At 39.1% G+C, this 17,246-nt stretch overlaps 1 protein-coding gene across 2 annotated transcripts; it reads right to left on the bottom strand.

Moving 5' to 3' along the window:
• Positions 1–311: 311 nt before the first annotated feature.
• f13a1b (coagulation factor XIII, A1 polypeptide b) lies at positions 312–13,443 on the bottom strand. 2 transcript variants are annotated; one of them, XM_038732388.1, is made up of 15 exons: positions 13,356–13,443; positions 9,164–9,378; positions 6,993–7,181; positions 6,442–6,690; positions 6,193–6,311; positions 6,004–6,111; positions 5,703–5,877; positions 5,209–5,347; positions 4,539–4,642; positions 4,260–4,348; positions 3,901–4,054; positions 2,923–3,198; positions 2,385–2,545; positions 1,972–2,108; positions 312–992 (listed from the first exon to the last, which is right to left on the bottom strand). In XM_038732388.1, the coding sequence occupies exons 2-15, from the start codon at positions 9,348–9,350 to the stop codon at positions 851–853; spliced, it is 2,229 nt and encodes a 742-aa protein (XP_038588316.1). In that variant the 5' UTR covers positions 9,351–9,378; positions 13,356–13,443; the 3' UTR covers positions 312–850. The 2 variants fall into 2 exon arrangements, with proteins under 2 accessions (XP_038588316.1, XP_038588315.1); XM_038732387.1 differs by having other exon boundaries at positions 13,309–13,430.
• Between the last annotated feature and the right edge of the window lie 3,803 nt (positions 13,444–17,246).

Here is a 17,246-nt window from a genome sequence, read left to right as displayed (position 1 = left end):
TAATGCTTTTATCCAAAGCAACTTACAATTGCTATGTCAGAGGTCGCATGCATCTGGAGCAACTAGGGGTTAAGAGCTTAATTTTGACCTGCAAACAGGAAGTTTGGTGAATTGGGGGAGAAGTTATGGATTTGTGTTTAGAGTTTTGAGAAAAGGAGGCATCATTTCAAGAAATGTGTTTAAGTAATCAAGAAAAACTGTAATAAAATGTGTTGAATCATTGATGGTGTCTTGTGAGGTTTTAGACATTGTTGCTCATAAAGTAAAGATAAGACAACTACTAATCACCACTGACTCACATGAATGCACACTTACATACACATAGGGAATCTTTTATTTTGGTTGATATTTGCATTTGTTCTGGTACAATGAAAAAACGCGAAGAAACAGATTTTACAGATATAAAGAGGTGGAAAGAGTGCTACAGTGCTCAAGCAGAAATATTGATCTTTAGTTTAATTGTTGCATAGTAAGTTTAAGCTGCATTAATCAAATGAAACAGCATGAAATGGGTCGGTCATAGCTCATATCCACAGAAGATTTTCGACTTGGATCGATTGCTCTTGTAAAAAAGTTGCCCTTTAACTGTCAAAATATTTCATATGGCAGAACGTATTTATAAGCCTCTTTTAAAACTTGCATTGACAACTTTTAAGCACTGTATTTTTTAGATCTAACAGATCTTTTCTCTATTTGCTTGTGACTAAAACTATCACCATTGTTATCATACATGCTGAAGCCACAACTGTTTATTATAAACCTACAGTTAAATGCTATCGACCTATATTTGGGCTGAAGTGTAAATTAGATGAATGACGTTGGGGCTCAGGGATCCTCATCCCTGTCATCCTCAGGGCTCGATGGTGACAAACACCTGGCCGGAGACCTGCCTGAGAGCAGGACAGTCCAGAGTAGCGAACACCCGGGTACTGCCGGCCCTCTGCGGGGTGAAAAACTCGGTCCAGGTCAGGGAGGAGCCTCCTGTGATCAGACTGAAACCAGCAGAGTTAGAGTTACATGCCAGAAGGACTGGGCTGATTTTTGGTGTGATTTCAAATGTGTGTCAAGAAGAGGTAACAGTTTATAATAAGCTGCAAAACACATACTTAAATGTGCTTCCGGCATTTTTGGGGGCAGCAGGAAGAAGTTGTTAACACAAAGTTGTTTTTACATTGTCATTTGACATATTCTTTTATTAATAGTTGGATTGTAGCTGCTTTAACTAATATTAGCTGGACATAGAAAAGAGCATTTCAGACACATGCAACAGAACATTTCTTAATAAAAAACAACAGTAAATGTAAATGTATTAAACAACAGGAATTTCTGACCATACTTTGTTAATTGATGCATTAAATCATCAAGAGTCAGGCGAAAGGTATGTACTGGTTGAGCATGTCTTTTGTACCATTATTATAAAGTATTACCCAATAACCTAACTTTTCTTCTTTGGGGCTTTTGTCAGATATCAAATGGACATGGTTGGTTAGGAATAAAAAGCACCCGGCATGGTTAAATTTTGTACAGAAAATAGTTAAGTATTGAAAATACAGTATTAGAGGTTTATGTAATTTGGATATCAGAACAGTAATGGCATGCCTCACTCTGAAATTTAAAATTCAGAGTGGATTTCTTTTAAATTGCAAATTTGTAAAGATCTCTGCAGCCTATCATGACAATTTTGTGCTACACAACCTACGCACAGATATGAAGTGAGATATGAAATTTGTTTTTTGTAATAACTTGAGATATTTTCAGCTGAAGGTTTGTGTGGTTATGAAAAGGGCACCAGCTCGTTTATAAATTCATTTCTAACCTGTACAGATGGAATATCTGGTGGTTGAACTGAAATCTAGATTTGCTTTTAATTTGCTGACAGATTTTACGAACAGCCCAACATCCAACTGAAACACTAACATAGTTGAGTAAAAGATGACACCCACACACCTATTTCTTCTGTGCTGAGCTCACCTGTAATATTTGGACTTGGTCTGCATGATCCCAAGTCCTTCCATGCGAATGTAGACACCCTCCAGGCTGAAACTGAAGGGGTTTGTGAACTCCACAGTCACCGTCATCTCTTCATTCACTTTCTGCACTCCAGACAGCTGAAATACACAACAAACATACATCATAAAAAGAATACTTGATAATCCACTTGGAAAAAGTTATTCAACAAAACAGGATTTGATAGTGAATTAAAGTCAAGTTTTTAATTCAATTGGCAGAACCATTGTTATTAAATTCTAGAAAAAGTAATTTTGGAAAAAGAAAGTAGTAGAAATACATTTTTGCATCGTACACAATGCAGGATGTGTAACAAAACGTTGATGCCAACCAGTGTAGAAAGTTTTAAGTATGGCCAGAATAAAAGCATTACAGACCATGATGTTGAGTTTGGGAGTGTGCAGGGTGACGACTTTCATGGCGGTGATGATCTGGCCGGTCTCCTTGACCTTCCCAGTAGCAATAAAGTGGAGGTTGGCCTGTTCCACCAGATGCTTCATGTAGTTCTTTGACTCAACCATCACCAACTCCTTCACACCTGCAGAACAAAAATACAACACTGCTCTCTCTGCATTGACCTTTACACATTACTTTGTGTTTTTTCTTTTAGAGCAACAATATCTATGATTCAAAGCACAAATGTTTCTGAGATGTAAAACTACTAAGGTAGAGGACTGAACTTTATTGAGTGTTGTCTTGTGCTAAATGATAGTATTATGATTAAATGATAATGATGTTTTACTGATGTCTAATGATTTCTAACTGTGCTTACATGTTCTTGATCATATAATTGATATTGATGGTTGCTGAATGGATACAAGTGTCAGAAATACTTCCGAGTATTAGTGTGTTTTTGTAGGTCATTTGGGTTTTATTTCATTATGACAAAAATAAATTTATAAACACCTTACTCACTTTTGTTGGGGTCAATCGTCACTGTGGGATTCCTGAACAGGAACTCGGTGCTGGTGACTCCGGTGTAATACACCACAGTCCCGCTGATGTAGGTGTTCACGATGCGGTTCTCGTCACTGCGGTTTATAAGTTCCAGGTTTAGCTCGAAGTTGTCACCCATGCTGATCTCCAGGGTGGGCAGGACCAGCTCCACGTCAGCCAGCGGAGGATTAGACTTCTCTTGTTTACAGCCGTACTCCTCTGCTTTTTCCAGGACAGTCCTCTCCTCTGTACTGCCTGGATTGGATGATCAGAATCAAAAACAGCTTTAGGTAGGTTACATATACAAGGGATTTGCTTAAAATATATTAGTTTGTTTGTACATTTCATTTAAAAGTATAATGTTAATATTTGTTTTAGTCAGAAGGTACTGAAGGTTTTCTGCATAAAGTCAGTATATTTGCAAATATCAGGACTTTTCTTAGCTTGAGAGTAAACTAATTTCAGGCCCCCAGTAACAAAATGACTTTGTCGTAAAGACGTCCAAATCATTGTTGCCAAATTCATGCCATATTTGCAACACAGCACCAAAATCAGCCTATGCAGTACTCTGGCCTTTTTTTTGTGCCAACTCTGGCTCACACCAAGCCAGAATGATGCCAGCTAGAGCTGATTTCCAGACCACACCCCATAAACCTTGTCAAATCTGGCAGCCACATAGGGGCACATGGCTGGTCCTTTGGTGCCAACACTCAGCCATCATCATCCTGAATTAACTTGGTACCTGTATCAGGAACAAAATGACTTAGCACTAACTTAGAGACTGCTCAGTAAGCTTAAAGACTGTGCTTCTAACAAAGTGTTTTGTTTTCATTATGACCCTGTGTTCAGGATAAACATATTCATGTAAGTGAACACACATTTAAACCTATAGTCATGGAGACAATGGCTCTGCCGCCTTTTAAATCACTGTGATTTGTGTTGGAAGCAGTCACTGACCTTCAGGAAACTTGTAGTGACTGGTTATGTCCCGGCGGGTCATGTCTCCTGCAGCTTTGGTCAAAACCATGCGGCCTACATGAGCCCGGTTCACTCTGACGGGCTCCAGGGTCCCATCTTTTCTCCGGGAATAAAACACCACATCACTGTTGACCTGTAGACAGAGATATCCAAAAATAAAACACTGGGTAAACTGAAGTGATCAGCTTCAACAGAAATGATTAAATAGTGCATAAATAATCATTTTAAATTATATTAATACAAAAAATGATTGTCCTGACTGAGAAATGAGTAACAAGTGAGTTACACAAGACTTTTTACAGAAGATTACACTGAAATAATGTTGTTTAAAGACTCACCTCAGCAAACACAAAGGCTGCATCAAATGGGAAGCATATCTCCCCATGTTTAATGGCTTGGACTGATGCAGGACCACATCTGTACATGCCTTTATGGATAATGGAGGAAGAGATGGGTGATGGGCCATGAGACCCTATTATATGATCCATTCATTGCTATGCATTTATTTAAAGGATATTTAGTACAACCCAATGAGAAAGTTATTTTATTTACATTTGTTTATTTTCAAGAACCTGCTATTATAAAAGCACCAGTTATTCCATATAATTATAATTTACCATCACTGGTCTCCTGTGGTGTTGCATCCACAACCTGCCAGCCTCCAAAGCCAGCTGGCAGGTCTGGTCTGGACATGTAGCACTCATTCCAGCAGTGATAGTTCCTGACAATGACAAACATTCTTTTAAATATCATTAGCGACCTTTTTGTTATTTCTTCAAACTTGTGTGGTTTGGGCGTTAAATGTCATAAGTTTGTCCTTAGGTGTGGTGCTCTGTAGTAAAGGCCATGAGGTCATTAAAATCAAAAAGGCTGTTCTATGGAAGCCTGAAAGTGTCCACCAAATTTGATTGATTATGAGATATCTGAAGTGTCTAGTATTCTGGAGGGTTCAAAATCAAAATGTTTCATCCTCTGAAGAGCATGAAAGTGCTCAATAAATGTCATGGCGAACTGCCGAGTAGATGTCCATATTTCTATAATTCCTGTAAACTGGTGGTAATGGTGGTCTGATGGTGACGCTAAAGAAAAGGTCTGGGAGTCACCAAAAATTCATTAGGAGGAGTCCGATGGGGACCATTAATGTTTATACCAAACACGATGGCAATCTCACCACTAGTAGCCGAGATATTTTTCTGTGTATCAGTTTCTAGGCCACCCCACCAACAAGCCAAAAATTAAAATGTCAAGATCTCTGTTTAATGATAAGCTACATAGAAGATGTGTTACCAGATAGAGTCTCTGGTGCGACTGCGGTCGACCCTGCCGTTCTCGTCCAGGATGATATCAGTCTTCAGGTTTCCATCGTTGTCATGAGCGGAGTAGTAATTGGTGACGACCCGGGATGGGATGCCCAGACAGCGCAGGACTAAACAGACAAGCAAACACAGAAATCAAGGCGTGACTAGACGAAGAATAGACGGTTCTCAACTGAAAGAACTGACCTAAAGTAGTAGTATCAGGCATGATAAGAGTTGAAAGCAGAGAAAAGCTGCCTCTATGCTTCCTTTCCTATCTCCTTGATCCTAGGAATGAAAGGAAGTGGGGGATGCCTAAATTTGTAAGTTTAGTTAGAGCGGCTATTGCCTTTTCCCATCACCTAATGACTTCTCTTGCTAAGCTTTTCTTAAAATTATGACCTGTTCCACTGAGGTCAAGACAACAAGGGCTTTTGATAGGAAAAATCCTTTTTTTCTTCTACTTGAATCCAGTCAAGAGCTCACAGGTGTTGAAGACAGCGGCATAGACCCAGCACTGAGCGTAGCATACGGGCATCTTGCTCTTGGTGTACATGAGTAGGATGTCTGTGCTGCCAGTCCAGGAGGTGGGCGCCACTCCGTAGGTGTAGTCGCCGCTCCAGTTCCCCACCAGCACACCTTCATCATCATGAGAGTTCAGCTGAGTACGACAAAGAGCAGATTTTAGACATTTATTGTTCTGATGCAATATATCAGGGTGGGGGTGCAGCTATCATTATCTCTGAAATTCAGTAGAATCCTAAAAGTAAGATAAATATCTTCTCACCATAGCAGAGGCCTTCCTGGTCACCTTGATGGGGTCTCCTCTGTTGGTGATTGGCATCTCAGACCTGTCCATGATGTACAGACAGGCATCCAGGATTCCATTGTTAAACTAAGGGGGAAAAAAGCTGAAGTCAAAACAATGATTAGGGAAATCAGTCTTGAAGTCCTCCTGAGTGGGTTTTGCTACTACCTGCCCATAGTTCCAGTTTCTCTCACTAATGTCATCGAATGCACCGTGGTAGATGATCCCGTTCTCATTCATCACGCACTCCTCCCTCTCTTTCTCATCATCCAGAAATACAGCATCAGCTGAGCAAAGAAAAGGTCATGTGGATGTTTATGGACATGAAAATAACACAAAAGCCAAAACATCATGTTCCAGCTCGGTGGTTCAATAAAACAACAAAAAAGAAGTTGTGGTTAAGAAGCCTGAACCGACCTGCCGCCCAGGGATTGAAGAGGACGTAGAGGTCACGGCTGTCGTCCCGTCTTGTCCTGCGGAGGCCGTAGGGCGTCTGCACAGCGACGTATAAGTTGTACTTCCCCACAATGCAGTTTGCCGCAGGAGTGATGCCCATGGTGACGGTTTTGTCAGAGGTTTCTGTGATGCGGCCTTCCCAGGAGCTCTGACGACCCTTGGTGGGAAAGACAGGAACATAGGTGCCCTTGCTGTACTGAGGGCTGGAGCCTGGGTGAACAGGGAGGCACATTTATGCAAATGGCAACACATAGCATCAGGGATAATTGATAAGCAATCACTGCAATAGCAAATTAGTGGATATAAGAGGATAACCCTAAAAGTGAGACAGATGGGGAAATAGAACTGTACATTATAAACATTATATTGTAAATATATAACAACAAATTACGTGTATACAAGTGTGGTGTATTAGATTATTTGTATTCAACAAATTGAATTATTTTATAAGAGGAAGATTTTAAAAGGTTTATTAGCTTAAGACCATTAAGACCACAGTATGCTCAGCTCACCAATAGTAAACTCCACAGCGAACTTGTCTTCAGCAGGTTTGTAGGGACGACTGAAAGTGATCTTGACCTGGAACTCTTGTCCTCGACGGACCACAAGATAATTAGTGAAGTACAACGTGGTGTGGTGTTGCTGCTTGTTGATCTCATCTGGACCACTCATCATGTCCACATTATAGATGTCAAGATACTCTGAATGGAAAGAGAAATGAAGAAAGAGAGACAGAGAGCAGGACGTCTCAAAAACCTGAGCACCAGAACAAATGACATGATTTTGGCGGTGATCTGACTTTGTGTGCGTAAACATCCATTTGTTTGAAACCTTAAATAACACAATCATCCGCCTACAAATGAAAACTTGACTTCAATGGCAATTAAAAAAACACGGTTGATCAATTCAGTACACTTAGAGGTTTTTCTGCTACAGTGGGAATGAACACTGGCTAGGGTGGCTAATAACAAAGTCGTTATAGGCAAGTCCTGCCACTCGGCAGCCATCTTGGCAACGCCTCCGGACACCTATTTCGGACTAACGAGACCAGGCTCCTATCTGAATGAATGGGGAGAGAGCCAGAACTGCACTTTTACTGGTAACCGGGACATAAAAACTACAGGAACAGAATCAGCAGAAAAATTGACAATTTTGTCCCAAAATAAGATTTTAAAAGTGTTTTTCCCGACCGGTTATACCTCTACTACGCACGCGTCACTACTACCACGCATGCGCAGTAGAAGTAAAACAGACCCTTACGTCAGTGGAACCATACGATTGGACAGAAATAACTGAGACAGGTTGCTGACTTTATGACCTATGAATTGTGCCACTGTTACACTAACTTTTAGCATTCACTCACAATCTTGTAACTGTTGCAAAAAGTAACTTAGGCTCATTTTAATCATTAACTGGCATATGTTACATTGAAGGGGCACATAAGTAGATGAAATACCCCTCTGGTTAGTTCAAGAGCTATTCTGTTTTGACCTGTAAGGCAAAAACAAACCCTAACCCTGTGCACATTTGAACCTCTAGAATCTGTGCACACCACCTCCTTATTAATAAATTTTTAGTTTTCCAGTAGATTAAGACACGACATTAAATCCTATCAGGTGTCGGCAATCAAAAAGCTAATTATATGAAAAACTGAGTCGAAGAATTATTCAGTCGTCTCTGAATGTGTCAACAGTTTTGTGTATGTGCAGTAAGTCACTCCTACAACCACTCATTGGCTGTTTGATCTTCTACTCTAATGTACCACAATGATTGCGGTCACTACATTCATAAATTCCTGTCACATGTGGGTATCTCTCACTGTGCAGCTCTTTGACAATAATATAGGGTGAAGTGTAGTGACAAGCTGCAGGAAGTCAGCAGAATCTACCCTGTTTATCATTCATGTGTCAGTCATGTCCAAAATTTCCTGGAATATGTGTCATTGTCGAGAAAAATACTTTATCTTCTCAAAGCACTGTGGCAGATGTCACAGAGCTTTCCCCCCTTTCTGTATAAATAGAAAACAGTGTATAAAGTGTAGACTACTGTTTGGCTGGTTTAACAGGCTTCCACCTTTATGCTTGAACTTTAAAAATTACTTTTCCACATGGTGACTTTCCACTTCACATTTGATTGCATGTGATTTCATTCATGACCTTTTTACACAATACACTAAACATTTTTGTTGAACTTAAAAATCTCACATCTGCTGCCTTAAAAATGTAAGTTAAGATAATTTAAATTAGTTAGTGGTAAATTAGTTAGTTTGGTACTGTAAAACCAAATGATTTAAGCTCACTGAACACAAGATAACAAGTTCAATAAACATAAGGTATTATGGTGATGCATGCGGTGGTAGGGACTATGTTTAATTAAGATTGCTTTCATTACAACAAGAAGAATGCAAGGTTCCATCATTTAAATTTTCCTCAAGGGCTCTGGGTAGTTTTAAGTTTAAAGTAATGCATGCTGGGAAGTCTGCTAATGTTTCTTTTAAACTTAAGTTAATGGTAAGTTGAGTGAACTCAAATCAAGAGACTTCATGTCAGAGGAAGCTCGAGCTCTGAAGTGGTCTAAAAATACAAACTAGAAATTTTAAGTCAATATTAAGTTGAAATTATTAAAACTTGATTATCTGACTCCACTAAATTCCTTTATGATGTTCCACCGTTTAATCCCTCACCAGTCAGAGGTGGAAATCCTCTCGGGCCCGGTGCAACAAAGGGCTCAAACTCAGGTATCTCTGTTGTGTCAGAGTTGGAGCTGGCGATGGGAACTGCGCTGCGGCCACGGTTCGTCACCTTCGGAGGGGGTCCAGTGGGAATAGGGGGCGCAGGGGAGGGAGTCGGTGTGGCGTCTTGATCAGACATGGTGGTGATAGTTCAGGGTGGATGAGGACTGGAAGAGCAAAGTAGATGTTAAACAGTTATTGTTTATTTGTTTCATTTCAGTTGTTTATTTCTGCATTAGCATAATACAGTTAAAATATCTCAGATATTTTGTACAGCAAACACAAAAGTGAATTAAACTGGTGCATTTTCAGTAGAGGTAGCAGCAATCTCTACAAATCTGACTTTGGATATTTAAAATTTGTGCCGTTTCTTAAGGCTGAATTCCCATCATGCTCCCTTCATTCCTGCATAGTGGGCAAGTTGTTTTCAAACCCATCTGCTTCACAGCTGTGAAAAAAATGGAAACATCTGGTGTGAGTGTTTGTGTGTATGTCAGGGAGTGTGTCCTTGTCCATTTTATTCATGAGGGAAAGATTTTCAAATTGGAATAGCTTTTGAAGCACACACACAAAGAAGTGGTTTCCATGTGTGCTTAAGGGTGGGGTGGAGGGGAGTTTACAGCCACTCCCCTTCCTGTAAGATTAGGATAAAGAAAGACACTTTTAGTGTCTGGTGATTTATTTTCACTTCACAAATATTGCGTTTCTGTGGTCACAGAGAGACAAATATAAGCTTTAACACTGAACATTAATCAAGTCTATTCAAAGACGAATTGACTGCAGTTAGAATTGGCAAATAATTAAGTAATTCCTGGTCATGGAGGGAAACCACACTGAGTCTTACTGTGGTCTTCTTTCGCGTGAGATGGAGAAATAACAGCCAATTTACAGATTCAATTTACTTAAAAACATAAAATACAAATATCCATTATTACTTATTCATGTATTACATCATTTCGTATACAGTCAAATTAAGACCAGCCTATTGAAGAATTAATAATGACACTTTTGGAATAAAATTATTGATATAGTATAACTATCAGTAGAAAAAGTACTAAAAGTTTAATATTTATAGTATGAAAAGAAAAATTACAAAACAAGGAAATCAAAGACTTCACCTCAAACATTTCATAATTTTCTGACATTTAATAGACCAAACAATGCATCAATAAGTTGAGAAACAAACTGATTAATAAAGAAAATAAATGTTATGTGCAGCATTAGATGTGATAATGTAATAATAATTAAAATTACAGAAGCATGGTAGTGCAGGTGGTGGTGAGCATACTAATAGTACTTCTGCAATACTTCTTGGAGTTGTCCTTATAGAAGAATAAGACTTTGTTTAAGTCTCCCAAACAAGTTATTTCCATTCTAACCAAAGTAATTAAAAATACTCTTAAAAACAATAAACCCAAAAAAGCACAACTCACCACTAGCATGTTCAAACTTAGCCCCGTGTGTGAATACATCAAACTGATGTAAACAAAGACCCTCAGTGTACTCAGAATGGCAACATGAGATATTACAACAACCCCGCAGCCCACATGGGGTCTACCTAAAACCTGTTGCCAAGACACAGAGCAGACTGCCGCTCTAGTTTAAGGGGGTGTGTGAAGTTACTGCCATTATGATTACATAAGTATGTGGTAAGGCTGACTTAACCATTAAATACACAGCAGTTGTTTTCATAAGATGCAGGTTTGTGGTACAACAGGTGTGTTGCATAATATGGGTGTATGCTGGATGAGGAGAGCGGTTTGAGACGATGTTTGGCTGCATGAGTCATCATTTAGTACAGTGAAAGCTCTGTTTTCATCTTAACCACTGGTGGCACAGATAGACATGATTACCTCCTGCAGACTGGCAGACAGACGGGTGGGAGCACAGTGGTGGAAAGTAACAATTTACTCAAGCACTGTACTTAAGTACAATTTTTAGCTACTTTGCCTGAATATTTCTGTTCTATTTTACCTTAAAGAGGTGGTATTATGCTCATTTTCAGGTTCAAAATCTTATTTAGGGGTTGTACCAGAACAGGTTTACATGGTTTTAAAAAAAACACCATATTATTTGTCATACTTCACATTGCTGCAGCTCCTCTTTTCACCCTGTGTTGAAGGCTTCGTTTTAGCTCTGGAGTGATACATCTAGCCTCTACGTGATCTTTGTTGGGAGTTGCACGTGCACAGTTCCTAGTTAAGGACTACTAGCCAATCAGAAGCAGAGAAAGGCAGGTCAGCAAAAACACGGTACAGCTTCAATTCAGCTGTAGGTTACATGTTGCCGACCAGGTTGGCAACATGGACTGGAGCAAGAGTTTCAGAGTGGTGAGTTATTAATCTGTAACAAAAGTATCTTTCATCCATAAAGTTTTAACTGAGCTCTGTCTCTACATCACAGTAACAACTTCATGTCCATTGACTGCTTGGGGGATCGAAGACCACCCAGAAACTGTTTTGCACCTCTTTTTGTATTGCTCACACACCAGAACATTTTGGCAAAATCTCAGCAGATTCATCATTGACCATCTTTATAAAGACTTTGCCTTATTGTGGAAGAATGTTGTATTTTGCTTTTATAGAAGTCAAAGTAAACAAAAGATTTACCTAATTTACTTAAATTTATTAATTCTTTAAAATCTCTCAATCAAAAATGTAAATTCAGCGCTAAAAAAAACTAATTTTGTACTTTTTATCCATGAAGTTGTACATTATATTAATCTGATCTCTTGCTCTAACAACAAAAAGGAAGTTAAAGACTGCTTGGAGGGTAGGTAGTGTTTGGAAGGGAGAGGAGATGTGTGCTACAGCTCAGTGTTTTTCCACCAGTGATTTTTGAGGGGATGTCGGACTAGTCACGAGCATTATGACACATATTTTCATTGTGATGTCACAAGAAAGGGAAGTAAAGGCTGGACTACAAACGAGCTGTTTTCAGGCAGTTCAGAGCAGTATTTTCTGTGGGAGATGGGAACTCCCTTTGGGCTGGACTTTGGGCTTTTTCACTTTGCCAACCTATTACGTGCACAAAAAAGATATATAACTCAATAAAGGAGAGGGGAAAAGCCAAAAACCATAATACCACCTCTTTAACTCCACTAGGCCACATTTCAGTGGAAAATACTGTGGTTTTAACTACACTGCATTTATTTGACATCTAGGTACTTTTCAGACTAAGATCAAAAATATATAAAAATATAAGTTTACACTAAAACATAATATACTGTTAAAGATTAAACCAGATCACCTGGTCAAGATTGAGCTAATGTGAGGTCATATTTTTGTAATATATTAATTCACCAAAGTAACTGGTAACTGTAACTGTAAGATAAATACAGTGGAGACAATATTTCCCTGAAATCTTGAGCAGTAGAAGTACTGAGACGGATTAAATGGAAATACAAAAGAAAAAGTATGTTAAACCTCTACTTATGTCCAGGGTTTAAGTAAATGCATTTCCTTCACACTCCTGCATATTGCTGACCTAAAGCATTTCACAACTTTGCCAAATGCTGACACAGGAGAAAAACCTCCACACAGGTTTACCAGCAGAACTGAGCCTTTTTGTGTTCGGGGGAGGTTTTGTGCTCCCAATAAAACTTTCTGCCATGGCCATATACTTCCCAGTAAAAAGTTAAATGACATTTATATAGTTTAGAAAACCTTAACTGAAGCAGCATCTGCTGCACAACTACTCCATTTTTAAGAGTAGAATCCACAATTATTTGTTCTGTTGGTATTGTTGCATTTACAGCAACTATATTCAAGAAAAACCCCTGCATTTTTAAGTCCACTGGTACTGTTACTAATACTCAGGTAGCAGCCCCTGCATTATTAGGATGAGTGAAAATGTATATGACATATGGTGATGTACAACAGGATTGGTATAGGGTTTTCAGAGCCTGTTTGTTTCACTAAAGCTTAAGAGCTTAAAAGATTACTCAACAACCTCAGAATGTTTTAAAGACACTCAGATGTGTCATCAAATTCATTTCCATCTTAACATCTGGAAAGTATAAATGAAACAAAGCTGCCAAGCTGCTGAGGAATTTTGGTGCAGTAAAAGTGTTGCACCGTAGCAGAGCGCATACTTACAAATGCAACTATCGGTAATCTTAAGTTTGGATGCAGAGTGGACGCACCTCAGAAGAAGTTGGAAAGAGAAGCTGCTGTTGGTTGGAGTCGGTCTGCTGCTGCTGCTGCTCCGTCTTGGGAGACTTCTGCTTCTGCTTATATACCCTTCAGGGGAGAGGAAGAGCTATGTGTGTGTGTGTGTGTGTGTGTGAGACCTTTGCTTGGAAATAGTGTTGTGTAACTGGTCCGTCCAACTTAGGAGCAGCAACACACATCTTTATTTTGTTTCACTGTTTGTCTGTATTTTTATCAGCCATGCTAGAGATGAATCACTTTGGTCCAGACTGAAATATCTCAACAGGTATTGGATGAATTGCCATGACATTAATTGTCCAGAGGACGTATCACCACAACTGAATAATAATTTATGTGGCCTCCAGTCATGGTTGTGGTCGATATGCTGGGAGTCCACTCACTTTTGATGGGGGTGTGGTTTTTGGCGGCACGTTTACTAGTGTGATGCTTATTTGACGTGTTGGTTTTGGTTTGTGTTATCTTTACACAGGTAGGCTAATCCCACTGTTCCGCCAGTGGCTTCCCAGGCGTGGTATGTCCTCTCCTCTTCCTCTCTTTCTGGGTTTTGGTCCATGTTCTAAATAAGGAGTTATGGAAGTTAAGCCACATCGACTGTTGTGATTTCTTTATTGAACCACTGTGTCTAAGTTCAGTTGGCAATTTCTGGTAGGCTATTTACTACAGGAGTTTCATGAATAAGTACTGGACGCATGCCCAATTTGTGACGAATGACTGGAATCGACCAAAGTTGGCATGTGGCAAACTAGACTGAAGATTGTCAAATGAAATTGGCCCACTCAGTGGATGATGCACACCCACACACTGTGCATCATCAGACAAGTTTTCATCCAAATGTATGCATGCATTAATAAACAAAGACGTTTGAGAGACTTTTAAGTGACATGCTTCATGCACGTCATTATTTATTTATTTATTAGTCAGTCTGTTTCCATTGTATTTTCTTGCAATTTGTTTTCATCAATTCACTACCTTACTCACCTTAGTGTACAGTATTTTTGCAATATTTTGAATTTCAAATGTTTCCACTTCACCAAACAGGTGAAACACATTAATTGAGGCCTGATAAAGGTGTTGAACACATTTCCTCCCTCATAGCATTTGCATGGCTAATTTTGTGAAAGAATTTTTAGTTTACATCCATGTTGATCAGGCCTTGTTTGCGCATTGTTACATTTCTTGGTCGCCAACTGTTGATAAGTGGAACAGTGTTAAAAAAATGTGAACCCATCCATGAAAAATTTAAGTGATTTAATAGCAGTACTAGTGCTCACAAGCTGTGCAAGGTACCCAACTAATCTAGCAAAATGTTTGGATTTTGGGGCGGTTGGCTCATAGTTGGTCTTCTGGTGCCAGAACAAAGGCGAATGGGCAATCAGCTCAAATATGGCTGACGTTGTTAAACTACAACAACTACTGCTTCCTGTTGCTGTTACTTTTTGTTAATACTTCTATTACTACTATTATCACTACATATAATACTGCTTTTACACAACCAATAATACTACTATTACCGCCGTCATTCGTCTCACTGTTGCTACTACTATTCCTGCTACTCCTTCACTGTTGCTATTATTAGTCTTACTACTACAAGTGCTAGTACTTCCTCTGACACTAATAGTTTGCTACTAAGACCGCTTCCTGCATTCATTGCGGTATTTATGCAGTTCTCTTTTCCATATTGGAACTGATACTATGTGTTCAAGGATAATAAAGTGCAAGAAATGAGTCCAAACACAATAAAAGACATAACTACTGAGGAGCCAGTGGAGCCACCACATTGCTTGTGCACAAGATACTTTTGATGCATTCGTTAATCATCTGCTGCCACCATGAGAAAGAATTTCCATCAGTACAACCCAAAACATGAACATAAAAAATTGTTGAATTTCCATTTAAAGCAAAAACATGGTAGCTTCCAATGTTTTGAAACGTTTGAGAAAAGAAACATTATTGGATGGAAAACCTTTGATTTAAAACTGATTCCAAGTCAGCGGCAGATGTGGAAGCAAAGCTTAAAATACCCACAAGCTCCAGCGGCAAATAAATTACAGAGGAAACATTGTACTGTATGTTTCTGTGTTTCCCATTTCCACCACTAGCAATTATCTTCTTGATTGACCAGTTAATTTCAGCGGCAAACTAATCAGCAAATGCCAATGCAAATTTATATGTTACATTAAAAAGAAACAACTGTGAGCTTCAGTGTTGACGGTATAATTTTTTGGGCTGTTTTTTATTCATTATATGGAGTCTTTCAGATGCCAGGCAGCGTCATATTTGGAGGGAAGAGCGGCTGATGCAGGGAGTCCAATAAAAAGTAATTCATTTGACATTTACGAAAAGCAGCACACATGTGAAAAGGCATCCATCATGTTAATATTCACAGAACACTTAACAGACCTCAAAACAACTCTGCCTGGGTTAATTGTGCCAAATCAATACGGCTGATTCAGTTATTTCCATAAACAGGGTTTGTTTTCATTAACCCTGACTGGTGCAGAAGGAAAGGGTGAATCATAGAGGACATGATCTAATGTGTGTGTTCGTGTGTTTTCATAGGATTGACTGGACTGGACACAAGAACATGTTGTACCATGTATGCAGCCAGGGACGCCATGTAGCCAGGGTGCAGTGACAGCAGGCAGGCATAATGAAGGGATACTGGCTCCTCACACAATACAATCGCTGTAATGGATGGAAATGTATCACTTTTTCAGATTATGATGAAATGCAGCTGAGTCGTTAGCTGTTCTGTTCTTATTTGCACCTCTGTTGATTTAGGTTTAAAGTAAAGTTCTACCAATCACCTTTGGTTTCAGTTCTTTATCTCCCTCAGACTTTGGGTTTTCATGCAAATATTGAATATTTTTTCCCTTGCTTCCCTTCCCTTTGTTGCTATACTATCATTTAGTGTCTGTTTATAAAGCAGCCTCCAGTGAGTTCCCGCAGAAGGAGTTATAGATATTAACATCTATAATAATACATTCTTATATCTGCTGTGTGTTATAAACCATTTATATTGGCTCTATTTCGGGGGGTAAAGTAACATGTTACTGGACACATCTTTATCTTAATTAGTAGATGGAGTTTGACCGGCTGTCATAGAAATGTAGATATTCAGATATCCATGTTGCCTTAAAAGTTGAATTTCGTTGAGTTCATTCTTGAGCACAAAACATAATGAACTGTCATGGCATCCCACAACTTTGCTTATAGTTATAGCTTATAGAATTACTTGTTACTGGCTTTATTTTAAAATGAAACAGTGAATAACTTGAGGAATATACAGAAGATATTTTGATGCTCTGATAAACTCATTCCTCATTTGTTGCTGTTACTTTCAGTTTGTAAACTTTGAGATTGAGATTTTGATCCCAAAGTGAGTTTTACATGTTGAAACTCTGCATTAAAAATGTATAGTCAAAAAACTTTTAGATTACTGCAATATTTCATAACTTGCACTTTGTATAAAATTAACTTCTGCTTTTCACTCACTGTTGTCAACTTACTGTGACAACATAGTTCGAGGCAGGAACTTGTTACCACAAGGCAGAGTTAGCTCCGTTTTGCTTGTGGGTAAAGGAAACAGAAGTGCCACACATTTGCCACAGGACAGCATCTGACAGGCTGCCTAAACCTAAAGCCTGCATGTGTGTCTCAGCACACATAGGCTAGTGCATGTTCTGTATGTACAAAATGTGCATACATGACTGAACCCTTGCAATTGTGTGCAGCATGCATATGTGCATTGCTGTGTGTTCAGTACGTGTGTTTTGCAAGCATGTGCATGTTAATGTATCGCCACAGCTCACCATGCCATCTCCTCACTTCCTGTCATCTTGAATGAAGCACGTTAGAAACCC

The sequence above is a fragment of the Micropterus salmoides genome, unplaced genomic scaffold (assembly GCF_014851395.1).
Source record: "Micropterus salmoides isolate LMB-PRFRI ecotype aquatic unplaced genomic scaffold, ASM1485139v1 Ms_hic_scaffold_2, whole genome shotgun sequence".
Classification (NCBI taxonomy): Eukaryota; Metazoa; Chordata; class Actinopteri; order Centrarchiformes; family Centrarchidae; genus Micropterus; species Micropterus salmoides.
The sequence above is the reverse complement of the archived record's forward strand: the minus strand, read 5'-3'. Positions and strand labels throughout refer to the sequence as shown.